At 40.9% G+C, this 24,011-nt stretch overlaps 1 protein-coding gene across 1 annotated transcript; it reads left to right on the forward strand.

Annotated features, from left to right (window-relative positions):
• The first annotated feature begins 7,967 nt into the window (after positions 1–7,967).
• Positions 7,968–22,724, forward strand: LOC311094416 (coiled-coil domain-containing protein 142-like). The gene is made up of 8 exons (XM_084132378.1): positions 7,968–8,040; positions 8,177–8,256; positions 12,751–12,914; positions 17,748–17,867; positions 19,107–19,221; positions 19,977–20,154; positions 20,977–21,161; positions 22,254–22,724. Exons 3-8 carry the CDS (start codon positions 12,840–12,842, stop codon positions 22,400–22,402), a joined length of 822 nt encoding a protein of 273 aa, XP_083988504.1. The 5' UTR covers positions 7,968–8,040; positions 8,177–8,256; positions 12,751–12,839; the 3' UTR covers positions 22,403–22,724.
• Positions 22,725–24,011: the final 1,287 nt, after the last annotated feature.

The following is a 24,011-nucleotide window of genomic DNA, read 5'->3' on the forward strand; positions in this document are numbered from 1 at the left end:
GAAGAATAAGTTTTATTTATATAGCGCCTTTCCATAGCTCAAGGTCGCTTTACATGAGAGGAATGTGTCACAACACTCAGTGCATCACATTCTGCTGCGTATGGGGCCAAAGACCAATCAGAGTGCCTATGATGACCCCTGTCCACCTTCAATGATAATTGAGACAATATATTGTTACACCCCTACAAATAATGCATACTAAATGCATGATATACATGATGTATTATAAGGATAATGACAGCAAATGTTTTTTATTAGCTGTAATAAATGATGTTTTATTAACAAAGTTCGGGAGGAGCACGTTCAAATAATTGATCCAATTATCACATCATTCCAACCAGCTGTCAACAATCAGTAATCAACATGTCAATCAGCATGAGTGGAGACATATATATATACTCATTTGACTCACCAATGTTCCTTAACAGTTTTTCAGCATTTGGTCCTACGAAACTGCAAAAATGTCAGAGATTCAGCTCTTCCCGTCTGATGACGAGTCTTTTCTCTCCCAGGATTCTACACCTCAGTCCACCGATGTCAGGAGCACCCGCGCTCCACCGGACATCATCGAGGAATCCCCAGAGCCACTATGTGGACGTCGGCCTATTCGGGCCACTTCCCGTACTCCACGACGCCCACCAGCATCTCCAGCATCCTCTTATGCCTCAGCCCACCCAACGATTCCTGCAATAGAGAAATGGACAGTAGTAAGTCTAAGACAAGCGCTCATCAGCGCAGATGTCCATTTTTCTAGGAGATTAACAAAAGCCCAACTGTACGACTTGTATGTCTTCTTTCAACCAACCTTTCCATCTCAACTTTCCATTTCCCAAATCAACTTCTCCATCCAAGATCGCCAACAAAGCAAGCACGAGTCGCAAAGCCCAGTCTTCGCACTCTCAAAAAACAAGGAGTACGACTCCGCTAGTGGCACGAGCCCAGCCACCACAACCACTTCCTCAAGCTTTCTCTAATCCTCTCCCTTGTCTGTGGCCTGCAGCCCCACCATCAGATCCTAGTGTGAGGCTGCCTCCGCTATCGGTGCAGGCCCAGACGTCCAATTTCCACCAATTTCCCTCTTTCTCTAACTACCCTGTTCCTCCCCAGGCTCCAGGAGCCAACCCGAGCGAGAGGCTGCCTCCGCTAACGGCGCAGGCTCAGGAGCATCTTTTCCCTCCGCAATTTCCATCTTTTCCAAACTTCTCAGTTCCTTCTCCGGCCCCAGGGGCCGATCCGACCGCGAGGCTGCCTCCGCTTATGGCTTTGGTCCCGGCCCAGCTTCCTCTTAACACTGCCCCACAAGCAAAAACGCTGTTCTCTCTATACTCCGCAACACCGATGCCCATCCCACCAAACGCTACAGCCTTGGAACCAACCCCAGTAGCCAACAACATCAGAACACAGATCCTCTCAGGTGCAGACATTGATTTATCTTCCCTGCTATCTTTACTTCCTCAATCCGCTTCAGATCGCCAAAAAGAAGTAGGCGATTTTTCAGTTACTTTAAAAAATTCCGCCAACAATACATCCCGCCTCCTTTCTTTCACTATATTTTCAATCGCATTCAACCATTACAGTGAAATCATTGTGGCCGTTTTTCCCCATGAAAAGCAATTTTTTCGTGAGCTAAGCGATTATCACGCGATAATTTTTCTTAGTTTTTCTTAGGTAGCTTAGATAGCTTGCGCTATCTTACGGAGGGTCTCATTCCTATACGTACCATAAACTGTTCTCAGCTAAATGCGCCGTCTGCGTTGTTCAATGGAACCAGTGCCCTTACTGGGGTGCACTGGACACAGACCTCCACAACAGAGTGTTCCTGGGCTGCCGCAACATCTCTTGTGCAGTATGCAGATCACTCGCTCACTCCACCAGAAGCTGTCTTCTGGTTAACCCTTCAATTCCCCCTTGCCCGGTTGCATCCCAGGGAAAATCTACCAGTTACGTCCCACGACCAGTACATTTCGACTATTCATCCAAAGATTTTAAATCCACCTCCAAATCTTGTGAACAAGTCTGCCATAATTTCCACTTCTGGGGATGCTCAAGACAACGTTGCCGTTTCCTGCACGTTTGCAACTACTGCGAACTTCGCTCACTCCCGCACTATATGCCCTGTGAAAAGATCACAAAATAAAGATTCAAAAACCACCCACTGAAAACACTCCATGACACCTCCCTCAACTACATTCTTCAAGCTGTCTCCAGCATTCCAGCTGACCCCTTCTCCAGTCATTCGTTCCGCATAGGAGCAGCAAAAAAAAAAAAAAAAATCCATCTTTTCCAACTCAAACCAGGAGTTTGAGTCCCGCAGGAGCTCAGTTTCCCTGGGAAATTTCCCCCACTGCCGCAGCAGTGATGTTCTCCCACGCTCCCGCAGGAGCCCAGTTTCTCGGGAAATTTTCCCCACTGCCGCAGCAGTGATGTTCTCCCACGCTCCCGCAGGAGCCCAGTTTCTCGGGAAATTTTCCCCACTGCCGCAGCAGTGATGTTCTCCCACGCTCCCGCAGGAGCCCAGTTTCTCGGGAAATTTTCCCCACTGCCGCAGCAGTGATGTTCTCCCACGCTCCCGCAGGAGCCCAGTTTCTCTGGAAAATTCCCCCACTGCCGCAACAGTGATGTTATCTCACGCTCCCACAGGAGCTCAGTTTCTCTGGAAATTTCCCCCACTGCCGCAGCAGTGATTTTCTCTCCCGCTCCTGCAGGAGCCCAGTTTCTCTGGGAATTTCCTCAACTGCCGCAGCAGTGATGTTCTCACCCTTCTGACGCCACGACCATCAAAAAACTCACCCCATGATGCAAGAAACCCTCCGGATCCAGTGAGCAAATTCCCTCCATACGATAGGCACAACTTCAGCTTCGCACTCTGCAAGGATAAGAAGTCCTCGTCTCGAAAAAGTCCAAAATAGACCGTAAAAGGAAACGTGACCGGAGATAACAAAAACAAGGGTTAATGTCGGGATAGCTAATGCAGGAGAAAGCTTTCAAAAGAGACGCTGAAGTTTCCTGCTTTCTTCTCGACAGGTAAGTCAATGTCATGGTCTTAATTACAAGCTTTTTTTTCATTGCTATGTTGTGTACTTTATTACCGTATATACCCGAATATTAGACGAGGTTTTTGTCCTAAAAATAGGCTGAAAAATGGGGGGTCGTCTTATATTCGCAATATAGACAAAATCACGGGGGGGAAGGGAGAAAGAACAACGGAATTAATATGAAATAGTGACTGAAACGCGACCCATTAAGACAAATGATTTCGGCTATACTTGCATGTAAAATTAGAGAAGCAACATAATATCTGTGTTTAACTGAATTAAAACGCTGCTCCATGCGAGACGCAGAGCGAGCGAGCGAGAGAGAGAGAGAGAGAAAGAGAGAGAGGTGCGCGCGCGAGACGCAGAGAGAGAGAGAGAGAGAGAGAGAGAGAGAGAGAGAGAGAGAGAGGTGCGCGCGCGAGACGCAGAGAGAGAGAGAGGTGCGCGCGAGACGCAGAGCAAGAGAGAGAGAGAGACACAGAGAGGTGCGTGCGCGAGATGCAGAGCAAGAGAGAGAGAGAAAGGCGCGCACGCGCTGGAAGAGAGAGAATGAATTATCACTGCAATTTTCAAATAAAATTCTTTTCTGTTAAAACCAGATTTTAAAATCAGATTTCATAGTTAATGTTTTTCACAGTCAGTAATTTTTTTCGTTGTTTCAAGTTTCAGTTTGTTTCAAATAACAAACCTGTTCACCCAAAGAAAAACTTGAAGTGCTATTATAAGACATCCTGTCATAGCTTTTTGGTACATAAGGGCTACCGTAGATGCAACGCGCATTTGAAAAAGTGAGGCGCTAGAGAGCATTATATGTTTGAATGCAAAATACAATTTCACCACTAGATGGGAGAAATTCCTACACATAGTCCCTTTAAGTACTTTAACTACATAAAATAATAATTACTGAGAAGTTACAACATTTTTATATTCAATAAATATAAATATTTGTTGTGGATGCAATGCTTTTGAACACTTTTCCTCTGGCATGCTGTGTTTTAATGTTTTAACTAATTGCTTATCATGATAATAGCAGATTGTCTGAGAAAATGGTTTCGTGCAAATAATGCACAACAAGGTCTATCTGTTTCCATTAAAAATATAAATCAATTAAAAATACTATTTGGCCAGTGGAAAAGATTGAGAAAAACTTTCTCTGAAATGTATTTTACACTATTTGATTTATTCATTCAAAAACAAGGCAAGGATAGGCTACTAAATTATTTTTATTAATGAAATGTAACAGCACATCCGTATGTCATATTTTCCGAATGTCTGGTACCGTTAAACATGTTTTCACGTGAATGAATAATCATATGCAAATGATATGCAGATGAGGATATGCATAGTAAAACTAGGCGTTGTAAACTCCATAAACAGGTGCTGGTCATAAAATTAGAATATCGTCAAAAAGTTGATTTATTTCAAGAATTCAACTTAACAGGTGAAACTAATATATTATATATACTCATTACATGCAAAGTGAGATACTTCAAGCCTTTATTTTTTATAATTTTGATGATTATGGCTTACAGCTTGTGAAAAACCACAAAATCAAAATCCCAGAAAATTAGAATATTACATGAAATCACACAGTAATTACACAGTGATACCATGGTCATTGAACCAGGTTTTGGTTATTTTGGCAGTGTGGGCAGGTGCAAATCCTGCTGGGAAATGAAGGAAGCATGAAGTGCTCTGGACATGTCCTGGGCTGCGTTTCCCAAAAGCATCGTAAGCCTAAGTTGATCGTAAAAACGATCGTACGACTGATCTTAATATTACGGTCTGTTTCCCAAAAGCATCGTAGCTTAAGTAGCACTTGAAAATCTTCGTAGATCTACGAGTGCTCTGGAGTAATCGTACATCCCCAAGAGCATCGTAAGAAGACAGATTTATGAGGACACCTGCAGGACAAACGGCAGATTACACCTTGAACTTTATTCAAATGTATGTGATTATAATATAAGGTTTTGATTGTACTTTATTGTACACTTTATTACTCTTTTTTGTTGTTGGTTAAATTAATGTATAAATTAAATAATTAAAAAGGTCAGAAAACAAAACAAAAAAAATATAATTTAATCTAATATTTTTATCAAAATTAAATGAATGAACAAAAAAATAAATAAAAGAAATCCTTTAAATCTGTTAAAAATTACATCTTTGTTTCGCTCTATCTCCTCTAAAAGGACATTAATTTCATCTTTTTGAAAGGTATCTTTTCGTGTGTTTTTTTTTTTTTTTTTTTTTTTCGGACATTTTGTCAGTGCCTCCGCCTGTAGGTGCTTTATATAGATTATAGACTTGTCTTGATTGCTAATCCACAACAGATGATAATTATTAGGTTAAACGTTCAGAATACGATTCCATATAAGGTTATATTTCAGCACTTCGCAAATGGACAGCGACTCTTAAGTAGCACGTAGAGCGCCTTCTCGCGCGTTCATGTTAAGTGCATTTTTGGGAAACGCTCGTGGAATTGCTGCGAGCGTTCGTAACTTTGCACGTAGAAAGCGCTCTTAAGAGCTAAGATACATCGTTATCGGGAAACCCGGCCCAGGTAGACGGCTGCGTTGACTCTGGATTTAATAAAGCACAGTGGACCAAAGTCCTCTTTTCTGATGAGAGCAAATTTTGCATCTCATTTGGAAACCAAGGTCCCTGAGTCTGGAGGAAGAATGGAGAGGCACACAATCCAAGATGCTTGAAGTCCAGTGTGAAGTTTCCACAGTCTGTGTTGGTTTGGGGAGCCATGTCATCGGCTGGTGTTGGTCCACTGTGCTGTCCACTCAACGCAGCCGTCTACCAGGACATTTCCAGAGCACTTCATGCTTCCTTCAGCAGACAAGCTTTATGGAGATGCTTCCTTCATTTCCCAGCAGGATTTGCACCGGCCCACACTGCCAAATAACCAAAACCTGGTTCAATGACCATGGGATTACTGTGTAATTACTGTGTGATTTCATGTAATATTAAAATTTTCTGGGATTTTGATTTTGTGGGTTTCATAAGCTGTAAGCCATAATCATCAAATTTATAACAAATAAATGCTTGAAATATCTCACTTTGCATGTAATGAGTCTATATATTAGTTTCACCTGTTAAGTTGAATTCTTGAAATAAATTAACTTTTTGATGATATTCTAATTTTATGACCAGCACCTGTATGGTTATTTCGGGGAGGAGACGCATGTGCGCATAATCTTACGCTGATGACATTTTTGGCTTTCGGGCGCACGTACACTTTTAGTAAGGATCCTACGCACAGTTTTATAAATGAGGCCCCAGAGCATGTGAGTAAAGCGGAGCGGTGTGACGCTTAAATATAAGTTAAAAAACTTAAACATACGTTTCATTTATATACGTTTAACCCCCTTACTAGTCAGCCCCAATTTTGGCAAGTGATGCATACATGACATACCCAAAATAAAAAGGTTGCTGCTCAGAAGTCATTCTGAATAGACACATAACCAACATATATTTAGAAATCCAACCCTTGTGAGTTTACATTTCAAGACTCAAAATTAACCAGACTGTTATTAATATTGAGATATATAAGCTTAAACATAGAAACAAAAACAACAAATACTAAGAATATATTTATTAAATGTATAACATTTTTATGTGAATTTAGGATTGCAACTTATAACCACAACTAAACATGGGGATTTTTTAAAGACAATCATCCCGCACATCCTATTCTATAATAAAATCAGCTAATCGAATATTCGAAAATCGTGACTCATCCCTAATTAAAATAGTATTATTGTGTAAGTGGAGGAAGAGGCTCTCTATGATTCCCCTATAGAAAGTTAAGAGGATGGATTTTTGGGAGATGAGCCTTCCTCAACTGTGGGAGGAAGTGCAGAGGTTTTTGGACTTTCTTGGCCAGGTTCAGTTGTTGGTGTCGATAGATCAAGATGGGTCATCTGTGATGTGGATACTAAGCAACTCCGTGATCTTGACCTGCTCCATCATGCTGCTGTTGATGTGATGATTGTCAACGATCACCTCTGTAGTCATTTGGGTGTGGAGAGATATGATGTTGTCCTGTACGTGTCTGTGTGTTAGATAAACAACTGAATTATATTCAGATAAATAAACACAGAAAGCGCACATTACTAGATAATTTTAGTGCACTGGATGACACTGCCCCCAGCACCACAGAGTGTGTTAGAGCTGGTGCACTGCCAATGCAAAACCCTTAAATGTGTGGGAGGGAACTGCACTTGCAAAAAGCATAAGCTACCATGCACAGAATTGTGTCATTGTATAAACTGTGACAATCAACCATAATTGGCTTAAATAACTCCATGACTACCACTATAAAGTTGATTTGAAATCATTTCTTTGTTTAGGTTTGCACTCTTTTTAGCTGATAATTAGTCTAGCTTACTTGTAGCCTAGGTAGCTTGCTGTAACCAACCTGGACATACCCTCCCATTTACCCCGTGATTCTCCCTTAGTTAGACTTATTTCCTGCTGTCTTCCCGTTTAAATATTTTCTCGTAATTATCCCGTATTTGAATACTCTTTGCTTAGTTCATTTTGTATGTACCGAATGATTATTTTGGATTAGCCTAAGCAACATACCGTTAGACCTAGCTTTACTGCTCCACTACCAACATTCTTTCGTGGCTAACGTTACTGTTCTCATCAACGACAACGCATATATTCACGGCGAACTATAGCTTGCTGTCTTAAATACAACTTATATGAAAAGCATTAAGATATAGGGGTGTATAATCATTGTAAAACAAATCTTACCTTGACGTTGTCTTGCTGAGACACACCGGTCTCTCCAGGTTGGGTTGTAGACTCATGGATTTGGCTTCAGACTGACGCGACGCCGGTTCAACGAATAACGTGATTGGCCAAATCAATTCAACAAGGTAACAACACAAGCGTCGATTGGATCTCACTCTGGCCAACGTTTGTGATCAGCTAGCGAAATGAAATCTATTTTTATACTTTAATGTGCAACAATTGGCGTTGGAAACAATCGGTAATATTTTTTGTGAATTATTCATACAGACAAATAAAAAAAATGAGCCAGACAGCTGCTGGGTAACTGTCAAATCAAAAACTAAACGAGATAGACGGACTTGGCCCACTGCCTACTAATCCACTTTGTTTACCAGTCTATGCTGAAGTCCCGCTGAGCCAGTGAACCGAGCCACATCTCCGCTGCTGCATCCAGTCCTGTATCCAGGAAGAAAGTGTGAGCATACTGAATCCATACTGACCCGCTCTGCCTAGAAGGAGGGAGTAGAAGGAGGGAGTGTCGGTTGGCAAGTAGCGCATCCGCACCCCCGGCCTGTGACAAACATCTTACTATATATATATATATATATATATATATATATATATATATATATATATATATATATAATTATGTATAATAATAATAATTCACACACACACACACACACACAATAAGTTAATATAGACAAAGTTGATTATAATATACACTAGTTAATTATTGGAACCGATTGGAACCCAATTTTTTTTTGCTGTTGTTGTTGTTGTTTGTTTGCCATTTAGTTATATAACGCAGTTATTAGTATTGTAACGCAAGGTATCATTATATAAATGTAAATTTAATTTTTCAAAATTAAAATAAAAAACTTTTAATAGGCTACTTCTGTCACAATTTTTTACTTTTGTGGGGACCGCAAAACCTGGCATATAAACTGGGGTCTGGCATTTTGCACATGAATGGGTCATTGAACTACACAATGAGTTTAAAATTCATGATTTAATATTAATGATATTTTAAATTATGTTATATGTTTTAATTCTAGATGTTTATTTAAATGCTGCGTGACTTTGAAGTGTTTTAATGTGCGTGCGCGTGAACATTCGAGTCACATTCAAACACTGGAGTGAGCGCGCTGCGCGAGAGCAGATGGAAACGGGGAAACGTCATCAACTGACAAACAGCAAAACTCCCGTCTCTCGCTGTTGTTTTCACTGCTTTCAGATGAGTTTAGTCAACAAATTCACACAAATAATACATGCAAACGTCCCTGATGTCATATAATTTGCACATGTAAATGTGACTTTATAGCTTTAAGGGCATTCTGTTACGTACGCACGCACGCGGGGACGTTGCCCTAGGAGACTCACGCGGTTGTGGGAAGTTTTAGTTTGAGCACTTGCCTGTATGCTACCTGCTGCAGGATTGTAACAATACAAAGTATTCATTGAACCCTGAGACTCGCGTGGACATTTGAATTATTTACATGGTGTCAGAAGCGTTTGACGGACACATTGCTTCTCTGAAAAGATGGCCAAGTTTCATCCTCTGGAAAGTTTCGCTTTTGATCGTCCAAATGAATGAGCTGACTGGAAGCAACGTTTCCTGCGATTTCAGCTGGCCACTAAACTGAGTAAAGAGGACGGCGAAGTGCAGATCAGTTGGCTGATTTATGCCATGGGGCCTGAGGCTGAAAACATTTTCAAGTCTTTCACATTTGAGATGTAGGGGGATGAGAAGAAGACTGACGTTGTGTTGGGAAAATACGCTGCATACTTCTATCCTAAATGCAACGTGATTCACGAGCGCACCTGTTTTCACCAGAGATCGCAGCGGCCCGGTGAGAAAGCTGAAATGTTTATTAGAGCCCTTTATGAGCTATCAGAACACTGCGACTTTGGTGTAAATAGAGACGAACACATCCGCAGTTCGTACTGCATTGTTGACTGCATTGTTGTGGGCATTTTGGACAAGGATTTGTCACGTAAATTGCAGCTAATGACTGATCTTACACTTGCCCAAACGATTACAACTGTTCGCCAGTCTGAGGAGGTTGCACTCCAAGTTCACCTGCAGGGGGAGTCACATGCAGCAGTACAGGAAATCCGCGGGAGAGGATTAGGCAGAGGAAAGGCCAAGTGGAAACCTAAAAAGAGAGAAAATGATCAAGGAGACTCAAACTGTGGAAAATTGAAACACAGAGATCCAGAAAGGTGCCCAGCCAAGAACTCCACATGCAACAAGTGTAAAAAGGTGGGTCACTGGGAAAAGAAATGTTATAGTAAATAAGTCAGAGAAGTGACAGAGACTGTTTCACAGACACCATACTTCCTGGGTGCAGTCACAAATGAAAACAGAAGTGATGAACGATGGATAATACAGTTTACAATTGGAACAACACCGGTCAAATTCAAAATTGACACGGGTGCAGATGTAAACATTATGGGAGCAGAGGCGTTCAACAAACTAGTTTCCGACAAGAAATTGGAGTCATCTAATATCACACTGTGCAGTCCAGGTGGTCAGTTGGACTGTTTAGGAAAGTTCCAAGCCAGCACAGAATATAAAGGAAAGCCACACTGTTTTCCAGTGTATGTCATCGGTGGCCGCAACACAAACAATCTGCTAGGCAGAGCCACTGCAATGACCATGGGGCTTATGAAACGTGTCAAGGAAGTCCACACAGCATTCGGTGAGCACGGAACACTCAAAACCGAACCTGTTAAAATCCTGTTAAGAGATAATCCTGAGCCATACACAGTGCACACTGCTTGTCATGTCCCGTTGCCTCTACTGCAAAAAGTAAAAGAGGAATTACAACGCATGGAGGAAAATGAGGTGATTGAGCCTGTGACTGAGCCCACTGACTGGTGTGCGCCTATGGTGCCAGTTCCAAGGAAAAATGGGAAGGTGCACATCTGTGTTGATTTGAAGAGGTTAAACGAGGCTATAAGGAGATAGTCCTTCCAACTGCTGAGGAAATTACTGCTAAATTCAGTGGCGCAACCATGTTCACGTCACTGGATGCCGCCTCCGGGTTTTGGCAGATACCTCTGCACCCTGAAAGCACCAAGTTAACCACCTTCATAACACCCTTTGGGAGATATGCGTTTAAAACACTCCCATTCGGAATCACAGGTGCTCCGGAAATCTTCCAACGCAAAATGACAGAGACCCTCAATGGCCTGGTAGGCGTGGCTATCTTCATGGATTATGTCCTTGTGTATGGAGATACTCTAGAGCAGCTCGACCAACGTCTCAGCAAGGTGCTGGAAAGGATCGAGTCAGCCGGCCTGAAGCTAAACAAAGAAAAATGTAAGTTTAGGCAGGACCAGCTTCACTTCTTGGGTCATGTCATTGACAAATCAGGTGTGAGGCCCGACCCTGAAAAAGTCAAGGCAATCCGCGAGCTCCCACCACCACAGAACGTGCAAGACCTAAAGCGTATTTTGGGTATGTTCAATTACTTGGGGAGATACATTCCAAATTTGTCTACAGTGTGTCAGCCACTTTATGACCTGTTAAAGTCCAAGTCAGTATGGACATGGTACCATTCTCAGCAGGAGGCATTCCAGAGGATTAAAGACATCCTGTCCACTTCTCCAGTCCTGAAGTTCTACGATGTGAACCGGCCTACTGCTGTCTCAGCTGACGCCAGCAGTTATGGCATAGGTGGAGTACTGTTGCCGCTACATGAAGAGGAATGGAAACCTGTGGCATACTGCTCACATCGCCTGTCTGATGCCGAGACCAGATATGCACAGATTGAGAAGGAGTGTTTGGCGAGCGTCTGGGCCTATGAGAAATTTGGAAAGTGTCTGTGTGGCCTTGAGAGCTTCAAATTGGTAACGACCACAAACCTCTTGTGCCACTCATGAATCAGAAAGACCTGGACAACGTGCCAATACGGTGCTAAAGACTAGTCATGAGACTTATGAGATTTAAACCGATGGCCGAATATGCACCAGGGAAGACCTTAACAGTGGCCGGCACACTCTCACGGAGTCCACTACAGTGCCTGGAAACGGAGACTGACACTCACTCAGACGTAGCGTGCTATATAACAGCCGTTGTAGATGCCCTGCCTGCAACCCCACAAGCTTGAGGCCATAAAGACAGCTACAGCAACCGACTGTAACCTTCAATTGGTGTTGCAGTACAAAAAGTCAGAGTGGCCAGATTACATAGGCCACGTCCCAGCAGCAATCAGAGAGTATTTTCCCATGAAAGCTGAATTATCTGAATGCAATGGGATCATCATCAGAGGCAGCCGTATGGTGATTCCAGATGTGCAGAGAAAAGACATCCTGAACCGAATACATGACGAACACCAAGGTTTGACAAAGTGTAGAGAGCGAGCCTATGTGTCTGTATGGTGGCCCAGCATCTCATCAGCAATCCAACAAAAAGTCCAGTCCTGTCAGGTATGCCGTGAGATGAAACCCAGCCAGCGGAAAGAACCTTTCATCTCTACCCCCCTTCCTGACTGGCCTTGGAAGAGACTTGCTATGGACCTGTGTGATCATAACAAACACACTTACCTTGTCGTGTCTGACTATTTTTCCCGGTTCCTGGAAATACTTCTCCTGCCGACAACCACTGCCTCACTGGTAATCTTGAAGTTGAAGACAGTGACAGAAACTTTTATTTTGGACGCAATTAATTGTTGCCCAGCACTAATTAAAACATATTTTGATTTATTTTTCCAGATAATTATTTAACTATCATTAATAAAATAAATACCATAGAAACAAATTACAGGCAATAATACAAATAAAATCGCTAGCAAAAAAATGTGTATTGTGAAAATAATTTCATATATTTTTAAATATTATGATTTTAATATTACTTCTGTAACGATGTACCAGGATTGTTTCTATCCTTAGTTTGACCAGTGTTGAAGGTGCATGAGATCCCCTGAGCTCATCCCGTTGGCACTGTGATGTGTTTCCCCAGGTGAGCGTGGATCCAGGAGTCTTCGGGAGACTCATCTGGGGCTGTTGTGTCGGTCAGTCGTCACTGTCCAGGCCTCGACTGTCTGGGTCATGAGTAAAGCCTACCAGTTTCTGGCCTCCTGGTCCCTTGATAAGTTCCTGCTGGTCACACAAGGAGATCTCAAGGTAAATGAAACACTCACCTCCATGCATTTATATCCAGCTTTTTCTGATAAAGGATATACGTTTTAATCTAACATAGGTGTGTGAATTAAATAGTCACTGATTCGTATTAAAGCTATTGAAGTTATTCTGTCTAGATCAGTGAGTGATTTTCTCTTTGTCTCTTGTTTGATTAACAATAACCCCCTGAGGTCGGCTATCGCGCCGGCGCGATAGGCTCGTTTTTTTCCGTATGAGTGCAAAAAAATAATTAAAAAAATATATTAATTTTTATCTTATATGCTTGTGTAATACATCAATCGATCCTGTTTAGTGTGTATTATTTTTGTGTATACTCACAATAAAAACAAAGTGTTGTGCTTTTCGCCAAATAAAGAAAAATAAACGTGATGCGAGTTCTGCCTTCTCTCTGTCAGTGTAGTCCATTCTGAAACGCGTCCGAAAATGAACCATAACTCAGCGAATACTCAGTCAATCAGGCATACAGTCACACAGGCATGAAGCTTGAATTCTCTCCTTTTAAATTAAGTAATATATATAAAGAACAAATATTCTCAGCTTGTGAAATCTGTATTAAAAGAGAGCGATTCCAGTCGAGCTAATTAGAGCTCATTCAAATGTAATGTGACTCCGCCCCGGAGAGCGCGCGCTATTCAAACGCAAATGACTGAGGCAATCCTGCAAACTGTGAACGTCCCCATATCAGCTCGAGAAAACACATCAGATCATTGTACTTTTTTACACAGTCTCGCAGCGCTGTGAGGAATAATACTATAATGGAGCATTTACCTCAGAAGTACGAGGAGCAACAGATCCGAGGCTATGGAATAATGTAGTAAGTTTTTTATTTTTTCATTCTCAAGTGCGACGCGTTTCTGTGCATGAATGAATGAATGAACGGCAGAGATGCGCGCTGTTTACCACAACTAAAGACGGTTTAAATTTGAATAATTTCTGTCTGTGAATGTTTTGCTTTTAGCAAACTGTATTGCTATAGGCTACTGAGTAAAAATCGAGTGAAATATGTTGAAATTTAATGTATTTGTATAAGCAACGTATTAAACTGCAAATTAACATTTATATTTCTTATAATAAAAACGAAAGTTACTATGTTACAGACATATGAAAGACAACATTTCATTGATTAGTTTTGGATAGATTATACATTTTTACTGTAAAATATCTGCCACCTCAAATAAGCTTTGGTTTGCCAATTTTTGCTCATATGTTAAATATAGTATGTTTTGTCAATGTAGCCTAGGCTATATTCAAGTAATGAATCCTTAACTTTGAAATATGTATGATAAAATGTATACTTTAGTTTTTACAAAGAAAGATTACACTTGAATTGTTGTTGTAATTGTAACCTTTTTAATTAATAAAAAATACAAGGTAGATGTAAACAAACTAATAAAAGGTAAATATAAGCCTTTTCTTTAAAATAATTTTTTATTGAGTTTTATTAGTGACAAATTTGGGGAGAGGATAAATATTCCAAAACTGAAAATACAGTATGAGATTTAACTGCACAATTACTAGACATGTTTTACTTTTCATATTATAGCCCAATTTGCATGCACAATTTGTGTAAAAATAAAAAAAAACTTGAGATGCTTCCAACTGTTTCTCTTGCATTCTTTCTTGTAACACACCTGAATGAATGCCTCATTAAGTATGCGGGCCCCATTGTCTCCAGGTGCGAACCACTAAATATGCATGATCGTTGATGCCCACTCCGCATATTGCCTTTCCAGACAGAAAGTGTTTTGCAAAATATAAATCAATGTATTGTGTTATGTAAATGATTAGGCAGGATGATTTTCACATCATTTTGAAGAAAAAACACTAGGCAATGACATCCATAAGTCAAAAGTCTTATTGAAACATATTTAGTATGTGTTTTGTGGCCTTATTTCAGAAACTTTAATTTTTAGTTTTTTCAATAACCATGCATAAACATTATTCTCTCAAAAATGAAAACATGTACATACATGTGGCTCACATATTATGGTAGTCCTGTTTGTGCTATATAGAGTGTAATTTTTTTTTGCCATTGATATGTTTATAAGCAAATTAAAAAAGCACAAATGTCAGGGCATGTCAGAACATCTCAAGGACCCCAAAAACACCTCAGACCCCAGAGGGTTAATTACAGACGGCAGCAGGTTTATTAGGCTGCTGTCACTTTAAGAGCGAATGCACTGATCTAACATACTGGCACGCATCCAAACTGTTTCCATTCACTTAAAGGGATAGTTCACCCAAAAATGAAATTTCTGTCACTAATTACTCTCCCTCATGTCATTCCAAACCCTGTAAGACCTTTGTTCGCCTTCAAAACACAGATTAAAGTATTTTTAATGAAATGTGAGATGTTTCTGTACCCACATAAGCAGCAAAGTCATTGCAACTTTCAAGGCCCAGAAAGGTAGTAAAGACAATGACATTGTTAAAATAGTCCATGTGTCTTTCAGCTGAGTATTAAATATACAACTGTATAGGTTGTTGAATTGTGGGAAGGGCTGTATTACAGTAATGGTTTGCATTATTTAGTAATTTATTGTGTTACTTCCCAATTGATGTTTTTTTCTTTTTTCGTGTAATGTTTGCTGCTACTATTGTGGATGTAATTTCCTGTTTGTTTGTTTTTTATTTTTTATTTTATTCATTAGTTGATTATATTTGATGTATAGGATTTTGGGTACCAAAATTGCTGTAATAATTTTTTTTTTTTTTTTTAAAGTCCATGTGACTACAGTGGTTTAAATGTTATGTTATGAAGTGGCGAGAATACTTTTTGTCTGCAAAAAAACCCCAAAATAACGACTTTTTTCAACAATTTCTCCAGAAGAGAAGAGAAGAAATTGTTGAATAAAGTCGTTATTTATGGGTTTTTTTTGCGCACAAAAAGGATTCTTGTCGCTTCATAACATTAAGGTTGAACCACTGTAGTCACATGGACTGTTTTAACGATGTCTTTACTAACTTTCTGGGCCTTGAAAGTTGCAATGACTTCTGACTTTCTGAGAGGTTCAGAAACCTCTCACATTGAACGAAGGTCTTGCGGGTTTGGAACGACATGAGGGTGAGTAATTACTGACAGAAACTTCATTTTTGTGTGAACTAATCCTAAGATATTAATGACTGTGTTTAAGTAAACCTTGTGTGTATTTGACAGTTATAGCAATAAGAAGACGTGATGAAGTGTGTGCACGCTTTCAGTGTCCTCGCTCAGAAAGCTTAAGTCAGAATAGTGTGTGAATAAAAAGTTCAACTGGCTAGGCAATAAGAGAGAGCGGCAACCGCCCTGTAAGATCATTTCGTTTCTTTACTTTTAATGAAGATGATTGTGTATGTAAGCTTGGGCTCGATCGGCCCAAAGTCTGGCATCCGACCATCGCAGAAGGTCTCTACGTGGTCTTTTCTCAAGGCAAATTATTTTTTGATTAAATGTAATACATTTGAATATGTATTTTCTCGTTATTTCATCTGACTCCATAAATGAAAAGGTTTTAATGATGTCTTTGCATCATTAAATGTGAGCGAATGTTTGACTATTCTTTTTAACTCTTTAATGAAAATAATGTCAAAGTCAGTAAGAATAATCAAATGTAACAATTTATTATGTCAGGTAAATGTATCATGCCAATTATATGATCAATTCAAAGATAATCGATACAAAACATCAAAAGCTCTGGATTAAAGAGAAGAGATGCAAACTCGACACTAAAATACATGATGCTAAGAGTCTGGTCACTCTTAGCATCATGGGCCAACTTGAGTTACAAAAAGGCCCAGAGCCCTTTGCTGCATTTCATTATATAGACAGAACCTCTTTCACATGGAAACATGTGCTAACAATGGAAATTTGCATTTAGAGTTGACACCTTTTGGGAGTAGGAGACTATTTGCCAGGAGACCACCTTCCTTTGTGTGCCAGTTATCTCTAAACTCTTAAAAGCTTATTACCTTTTGTTTTACTTATTTGGAAATGAGACATTTGTACCAGTCGCACTGAGACATTTCAAATGATACCAAACATGTATAATACTCGGTGATAATCATTCACATTAAACTATATATTTTCTTGGGTGAATTCAGGTGATCTGAGCATGAGAGAGAGGGGGTAAGGTTGAGGGAAGAGGGAAAGAGATGTACGTTTAGGATGACTCGGAGGTGAGACTTTCGCCTCGACCGTGCACAGGGGGGAGTTCAAATGTTAATTTCCAGAGAGGTCCTTTGTCCTCTCAGGGCCTCAAGTAGACTGCCTGCATTTATCTAATTTCTCAAGTCTTACATGTGTTAAGCGTCTGCGTCTTACTTTCACTTTCATTTGCGGCAATTTGTACGTTGGCTTGATGATTGCCCAGTTGCTCATCTACGGTGATGCGTGCTGCAGTAGCGTCGTCATATCTGGCTATAACATGACATATAGCCTATAACACGCTCTCGCACGTTTATTTTTTAGCATTGTTGGGAGGAATAAAATTTACATGCATTTCAACAACCAGATGCATTTACACTTGTCCAGTTTCATTTGGAATGTGGCCCAGACCTCCTCCTGAAGTGGTTTGAGCGATCGGATTCAAATCCGTCCCGAATGCGTTTCGGAGGGCATTTACACCTGGTATTTTCACGATCGGATATCCCATCACAGAAACCCATGAAGTGGCCAGGTGTAAACAGCCCCTAAATGTGCTATGAATGTGAATGTACAGTGTGTTTGGTCACAATTCTATAATCCCTCTTCAAAGGCAGATCGTGGAGACATTTTCATCGTTCCCAATCTAAATCATCATCTCACACACCCCTAATGTAGCATGTGTTTGTGGTCAGGATCTGAAGGACTCGGTGGAGAGCCTGGTCCAGCTCGCTGGAGCCGTCGGCAGAGACTCAGATCAGCGTCTGATAGTTCAGCACACAGCCTCGCTCTCTCAGACTCTCACACATCTACAGGTGAGGAAGTACAGCATCGTTACACAGTTCCTGTATAAAGGCCCGTGCACACCGGGGCGATTATTGCACGTGCTTTCCGCCGACGTTTAACGGCTCGTGACTAAACAAAGGGCGCCAATGTGAGTACGCACACCGACGCACAAAACGGCAGGTTATAAAAGTGTAATTTTTTTAAAAACGCCTTGGGTTCGTTTTTTTTGTTTGACGCGCCGCTTTAAAAACTGGTCGATCAATGAGATTAGCGCTTTTGTTCACGTGCCTGGAGCTGCTGAAGTTACAGTACTTGGCATAGACATAAATATTATATCTATGGTACTTGGTGGAGCTCAAGCACAAAACGATCTTGTCGAGCACACATTGATAAAAGACGACGACGAAGACGAAGAGGAAGAAGCAACGAGGCGAGATGAATGTAGAGCTGCGGGTGTCTTTGGTGTCTGAACACAAGGAACTTTATGACAAACGCCACGGCGACTACAGAAACCTCAAGAAGAGGGAGTTGTTATGGAGAGGATGAAGAGGAGTCGCAGATCAAATAGGATTCAGAGAGTGAAGCATCACTCAGTGCATCGCCAGTGAAAATCGCTTGGGTGTGAACACAAAGACGCGCCGAAAAACATCTAGAAAAATTACAATTCTGTCTTCACCCTCACATCTTTCCAAACTTGTATGACTTTCTTTCCTCTTTGGAACATAAAAGTCCATACAATGAAAGTCATTGGTTAATAAAATTGTTTGGTTACCATCATTTCTCAAAATATCTTATGTTTCACAGAAGAAAGAAATTCATGCAGGTTTGGAAAGATGTGAGGGTGAGAAAGTGATGATAGAAATGTAATTTTTGTATGAACGATCCATTGGTATCATGAGAAATTGAAACATGTAGGCCTGGTTTCACAGACAAGGCTTTAGATTAAGTCAGGATTAGGCCTTAGTTCAATTAGGACATTTAGGAAGCTTTTATAAACACGATGCCTTAGAGAAAAACATCACTGGTGTGTATCTTGAGACAAAACAATGGCATTGACATTTAAGATATATCAGAGCAAGTTGATTTCTGTTAAAACAGCTCGAACATACATTTTAGTCTGGGATTATCTTCAGTCCTGTCCATGAAACTGGGGGGCAAAATTGCACTACCATTCAAAAACAATAAAAAATGATAAACGCATTTTAACAAAATGCCTTTTGAGAAAAATCTGTGTTTTCTGACTCATATACGTTCGTCTCGTTTTGCAGGATTTCTCTGATCTCGTCCTGAGGACCTTTTCTATGGACTGTAAGAAAATGTCTGTGGAGATCTTCGAGCAAACCATGCCATCAGCAAAACACTGGAGGATCAGTCACAGAACGGGTACAGACGCATGAGTGAACAGGGGCTTTCACACCGGATGGTTCTAGGAACTTAGTTACAGGAACGAGCCTCCAGGATGGTTCCCCGAGAACTAGTGGTTCCCATAGGAACGTTTCCCTGGTTGGGTTCGCACCGCCAGTAGGAGCTCTGAAGTGACGTAAGACACGCTTGTTGTTCTGACCTTTATTTTGACGGCGCTGAGAACGCCAGAGTCTGAGCTCACAGCGCTCACATTCTCCGTGTTCATCAGTTCACGATCTGTCTAACAGTCTAATACATTATTAGTTAAACTGTTATACACAAGTAGACAGTGATGAAGAGTTATTAGCGTATGTCGTGTGCTTGATGTCCAGTGTTGCTGAGCAGAAACACATGATCATGTTTCTCTTGGTCTCCTCAAAGTTGCGTTGGGTTTTCTCCTCAGAGTAAAGGTTGAGAGGTTCATCTATCACTGTTTTACATGTAAATAGAGTGTGTTCGGCCAATCAGTGAACACTAACGTCACTGTAGTTCCTATAGCGCAGGTTTAGACCGAATCTGAAGTACGAGTAAATTAGTTACTCCAAAGGAGTTCCTAGAACTAACATCGTTCCCAGATCCTGCGGTGCGAACACGCCGACATCCGGGAACTTCAGCCAACAGTTCTAGGAACTATGAAGAGGTTCCTCCGGTGCGAAAGCCCCTCATGCCAGTCCTCAGTGTATTGTGTCTGTGCTCGTGAAGCTTTAAATCCTCCTGTGTGTGGATGTCTTCAGAGTTTCCCAGCAGGCCGAGTGAGTACGCAGCGTGTGCGGCTCAGAGCGTGATCGGCCAGGTGATGGAGAGCATTCAGACCCTCCCCGATGAAGCTCGAGTTCCTGCTCTCGCCGAGGCCATGACCGCCTTCATGGAGGCCTGGATGGAGCACATACTCAAGCAGAAGATCAAGTTCAGGTGGGTGGACACGCTGCCAAAAAAAGATACACTTTATTTTGATGGTCCAACTGCAAGTAACTACAGGTCAACTCACTCTCAATAGAGTATTAGTAGACTGAGAGGTTAGGGTTGGAGTAAGCTGACATGTACACTGCGGTTCAGACCTTTGGGGTAAGATTTATAATGTTTTTAAAAGAAGTCTCTTCTGCTCACCAAGGCTTCATTTATTTGATTAAAAATACAGAAAAAACAGTATTGAAATATTATTACAATGTAAATCAGCTGTTTTCTAAGTGATTATATAGTAAAATACAATTTATTCCTGTGATCAAAGCTGAATGTTCAGCATCATTACTCCAGTCTTCAGTGTCACATGATCCTTCAGAAATCATTATAATATGATGATTTGATGCTCAAGAAACATTTATGATTATTATTATTAATGTTGAAAACAGTTGTGTACATTTTTTTTTTTTTTCAGGATTCTTTGATGAATAGAAAGTTCAAAAGAACAGCATTTAACTTTCTATTCATCAAATAATCCTGAAAAAAAACAAAATTGTACACAACTGTTTTCAACATTAATAATAATAATCATAAATGTTTCTTGATCATCAAATCATCATATTAGAATGATTTCTGAAGGATCATGTGACACTGAAGATTTTTTAATAAAATAAATGCAGCATTTGTGAGCAGAAGTGACGACTTTATAAACATAAAACATCTTACCGATCCCAAAGCTTTGACTGTCAGTGTGTGTATGTGTGTGTGTGGTGGAGTAATGGACTGGACGCTAGCGCTTCACTGTGTGTTTACGTGATCTGATCCTTCGCACAGCATTCAGGGAGCGCTGCAGCTGAAGCAGGACTTCGACTCGATCCGAGACCTCGTTCGCTCAGAGGAGTACCGTCTCTCGGAGGAGCTGCTCCAGAAGCTGCTGTCCCTGCGTGTGTTTCATCAGGTGGATAATGCGATCGTGTGCCTGCTTCAGCAACCAGTGGCCAAACCCTACCTGCCCTCCCGTGAGTCTCTCCATCGTTGTCCGACTCTGGTTGGAACATAAAAGGCTAAAAGTTTTTGAAATTTTCAGTGTTTGTCTGTGTGAGGTAATCGGAGCTGCTAACACACGCGCACACACACACAAGCTCTTGAAGCTCCGCCTTCTGTGCCGGGAGCAGCAGCTCATTTGCATTTAAAGGGACACACAAAACGGTGCGTTTTTGCTCACCCTCAAAAAGTGACAACTTTAACATGCTATATAAAAATATCTGTGGGGTATTTTGAGCTAAAACTTCACACACACATCAGAGACTTATTTTACATATTGTGAAAAGGGCATTATACCACCCCTTTAACATTCATCATTCACTCACCCTCCTGTCATTCCTAACCATGTGAGTTTGGTTCATCTTTCATCTTTGAAACCAAATCAGTCTATTTTTAATGAAACTTGAGTAGTCTCTCCTTTGAAAGTCCAGGGGTCTCATTTATAAAACCATGCGAACGCCAGAACCTGCGTAAAATTCCCTTTATAATCCCAGTCAGAGGAAGATTGTGGCACATGCGTCTCCTCCCAGAAATGGCCATATATGAAGCTTTCAATGCCTCGTTTTACTATGCATATCCTCATCTGCATATCATTTGCATATGCATATCCACGTGATACCACGTTTAACGGTACAAGACATTAGGAAAATAAGAGATACGGATGTGCTTCACATTACATTGATAAAAATAATTTAGTATTCTATCCTTGCCTTGTTTTTGAATAAATAAATCAAATAGTATAAAATACATTTCAAAAAAAGTTGTTCTCAATCTTTTCCAATGGCCAAATAGTATCTTTAATTGCTTTATATTTTTAATGGAAACCGATCGGCCTTATTGTGCATTATTGATCATTATTTGCACAAAAATATTTTCTCAGACCATTAATTCTGCTATTATCATGCACTAAGCAAACATTAAAACACAGCATGCCACAGAAAAGGAGTGTTCAAAAGCACTACAAATATTTATTTATTAGATTGTTTTATATTAGAAATATATATTATTGACAGAATTGTCATTTCTGGGTGAACTAACCATTTAACCCTGTGTGCCGTGTCCCTCAGGCCCGAGCAGCGCTCAGGTGATGGATCAAGCGGCGGGAGGTCTCCATAATCTGGAGAGCATGGATGTGCAGGCGGCGTGGCACCAGGCTCTGACCCGAGCCGAGGGCTCGCTGACCCCAGACCTGCTGACCCCCCCGCCTGAGTCCTGAGGGGGTCCTGGACTGAGAGCGTGAGGGGGTCCTGCACTGAGAGCGTGAGGGGGTCCTGGACTGAGAGCGTGAGGGGGTCCTGGACTGAGAGCGTGAGGGGGTCCTGGACTGAGAGCGTGAGGGGGTCCTGGACTGAGAGCGTGAGGGGGTCCTGGACTGAGAGCGTGAGGGGGTCCTGGACTGAGAGCGTGAGGGGGTCCTGGACTGAGCTCACACGTGGAGCGCTCGTGTTTACTGTGGAAAACTCAGAGAAACAATGTTACTGTTCATGCCTTTCTGAATAAAACATATTTCACATATATTCATTTTTATTTTATTTTATATTTTGTCCATTGCCAAAGAACCGAAATGCTGAATAATTTTAATTGTAATATTTAAGATTTTACTGATTTATTTTTATTTTTTTGGGGGTGTAACGATACCTTATGTAATGTCATGATTTGATGCATATCACGATACTGAACTCACGATACGGCATTATTGCGATACTTCAAGACATGATAGAACAGGGGTGCCCAACCCTGCTCCTGCCGATCGACTGTCCTGCACAGTTTATCTCCAACCCTAATCAAACACACCTGAAGCAACCAATTAAGGTCTTCAGGATCACTTGAAAATTAAAAGCAGGTGTGTTTGATTAGGGTTGGAGATGAACTGTGCAGTCGATCGGCAGGAGCAGGGTTGGGCACCCCTGTGACAGAAGATTAACAAAAAATGCACTGTTGATTAAAAAGCTAAATTTGTGTGTGTAAATGAATAGTCTTGGACTTGGTGCTGAACCAAAAGGGCAATAGAGACACCAGAACATCAATATTCATGACTCTGAAGCTGAAAATACAGAATTATTTTAGACGAATATGCTTGAACTCTTTCACTGACTAGATATATTTAAAATAATGTCAGCCACTTTTACTGGTAACCTCAGACATCTGGCATTATCAGGACACACAAATATTCCCCCAGCGCATTATTATACATTATATGCAACATTATATATGACAAGATAAAGTCTTGACACATTTTAGTAATATTCATGCCAGTGAAAAACTCATACAGTGGGGAGAACAAGTATTTGATACACTGCCAATTTTGCAGGTTTTCCTACTTAAAAAGCATGTAGAAGTCTGTAATTTTTATCATAGGTACTCTTCAACTGTGAGTGACGTAATCTAAAACAAAAATCCAGAAAATCACATTGCATGATTTTTAAGTAATTAATTAGCATTTTATTGCATGACATAAGTATTTGATCACCTACCAACCAGTAAGAATTCCAGCTCTCACAGACTTGTTAGTTTTTCTTTAAGAAGCCCTCCTGTTCTCCACTCATTACCTGTATTAACTGCACCTGTTTGAACTTGTTACCTGTATAAAAGACACCTGTCCACACACTTAATCAAACAGACTCCCAACCTCTCCACAATGGCCAAGACCAGAGAGCTGTGTAAGGATATCAGGGATAAAACTGTAGACCTGCACAAGGCTGGGATGGGCTACAGGACAATAGGAAAGCAGCTTGGTGAGAAGGCAACAACTGTTGGCGCAATTATTAGAAAATGGAAGAAGTTCAAGATGATGGTCAATCTCCCTCGGTCTGGGACACCATGCA

This window comes from Abramis brama (genome assembly GCF_963993115.1).
Source record: "Abramis brama genome assembly, chromosome: 13".
NCBI lineage: Eukaryota > Metazoa > Chordata > Actinopteri > Cypriniformes > Leuciscidae > Abramis > Abramis brama.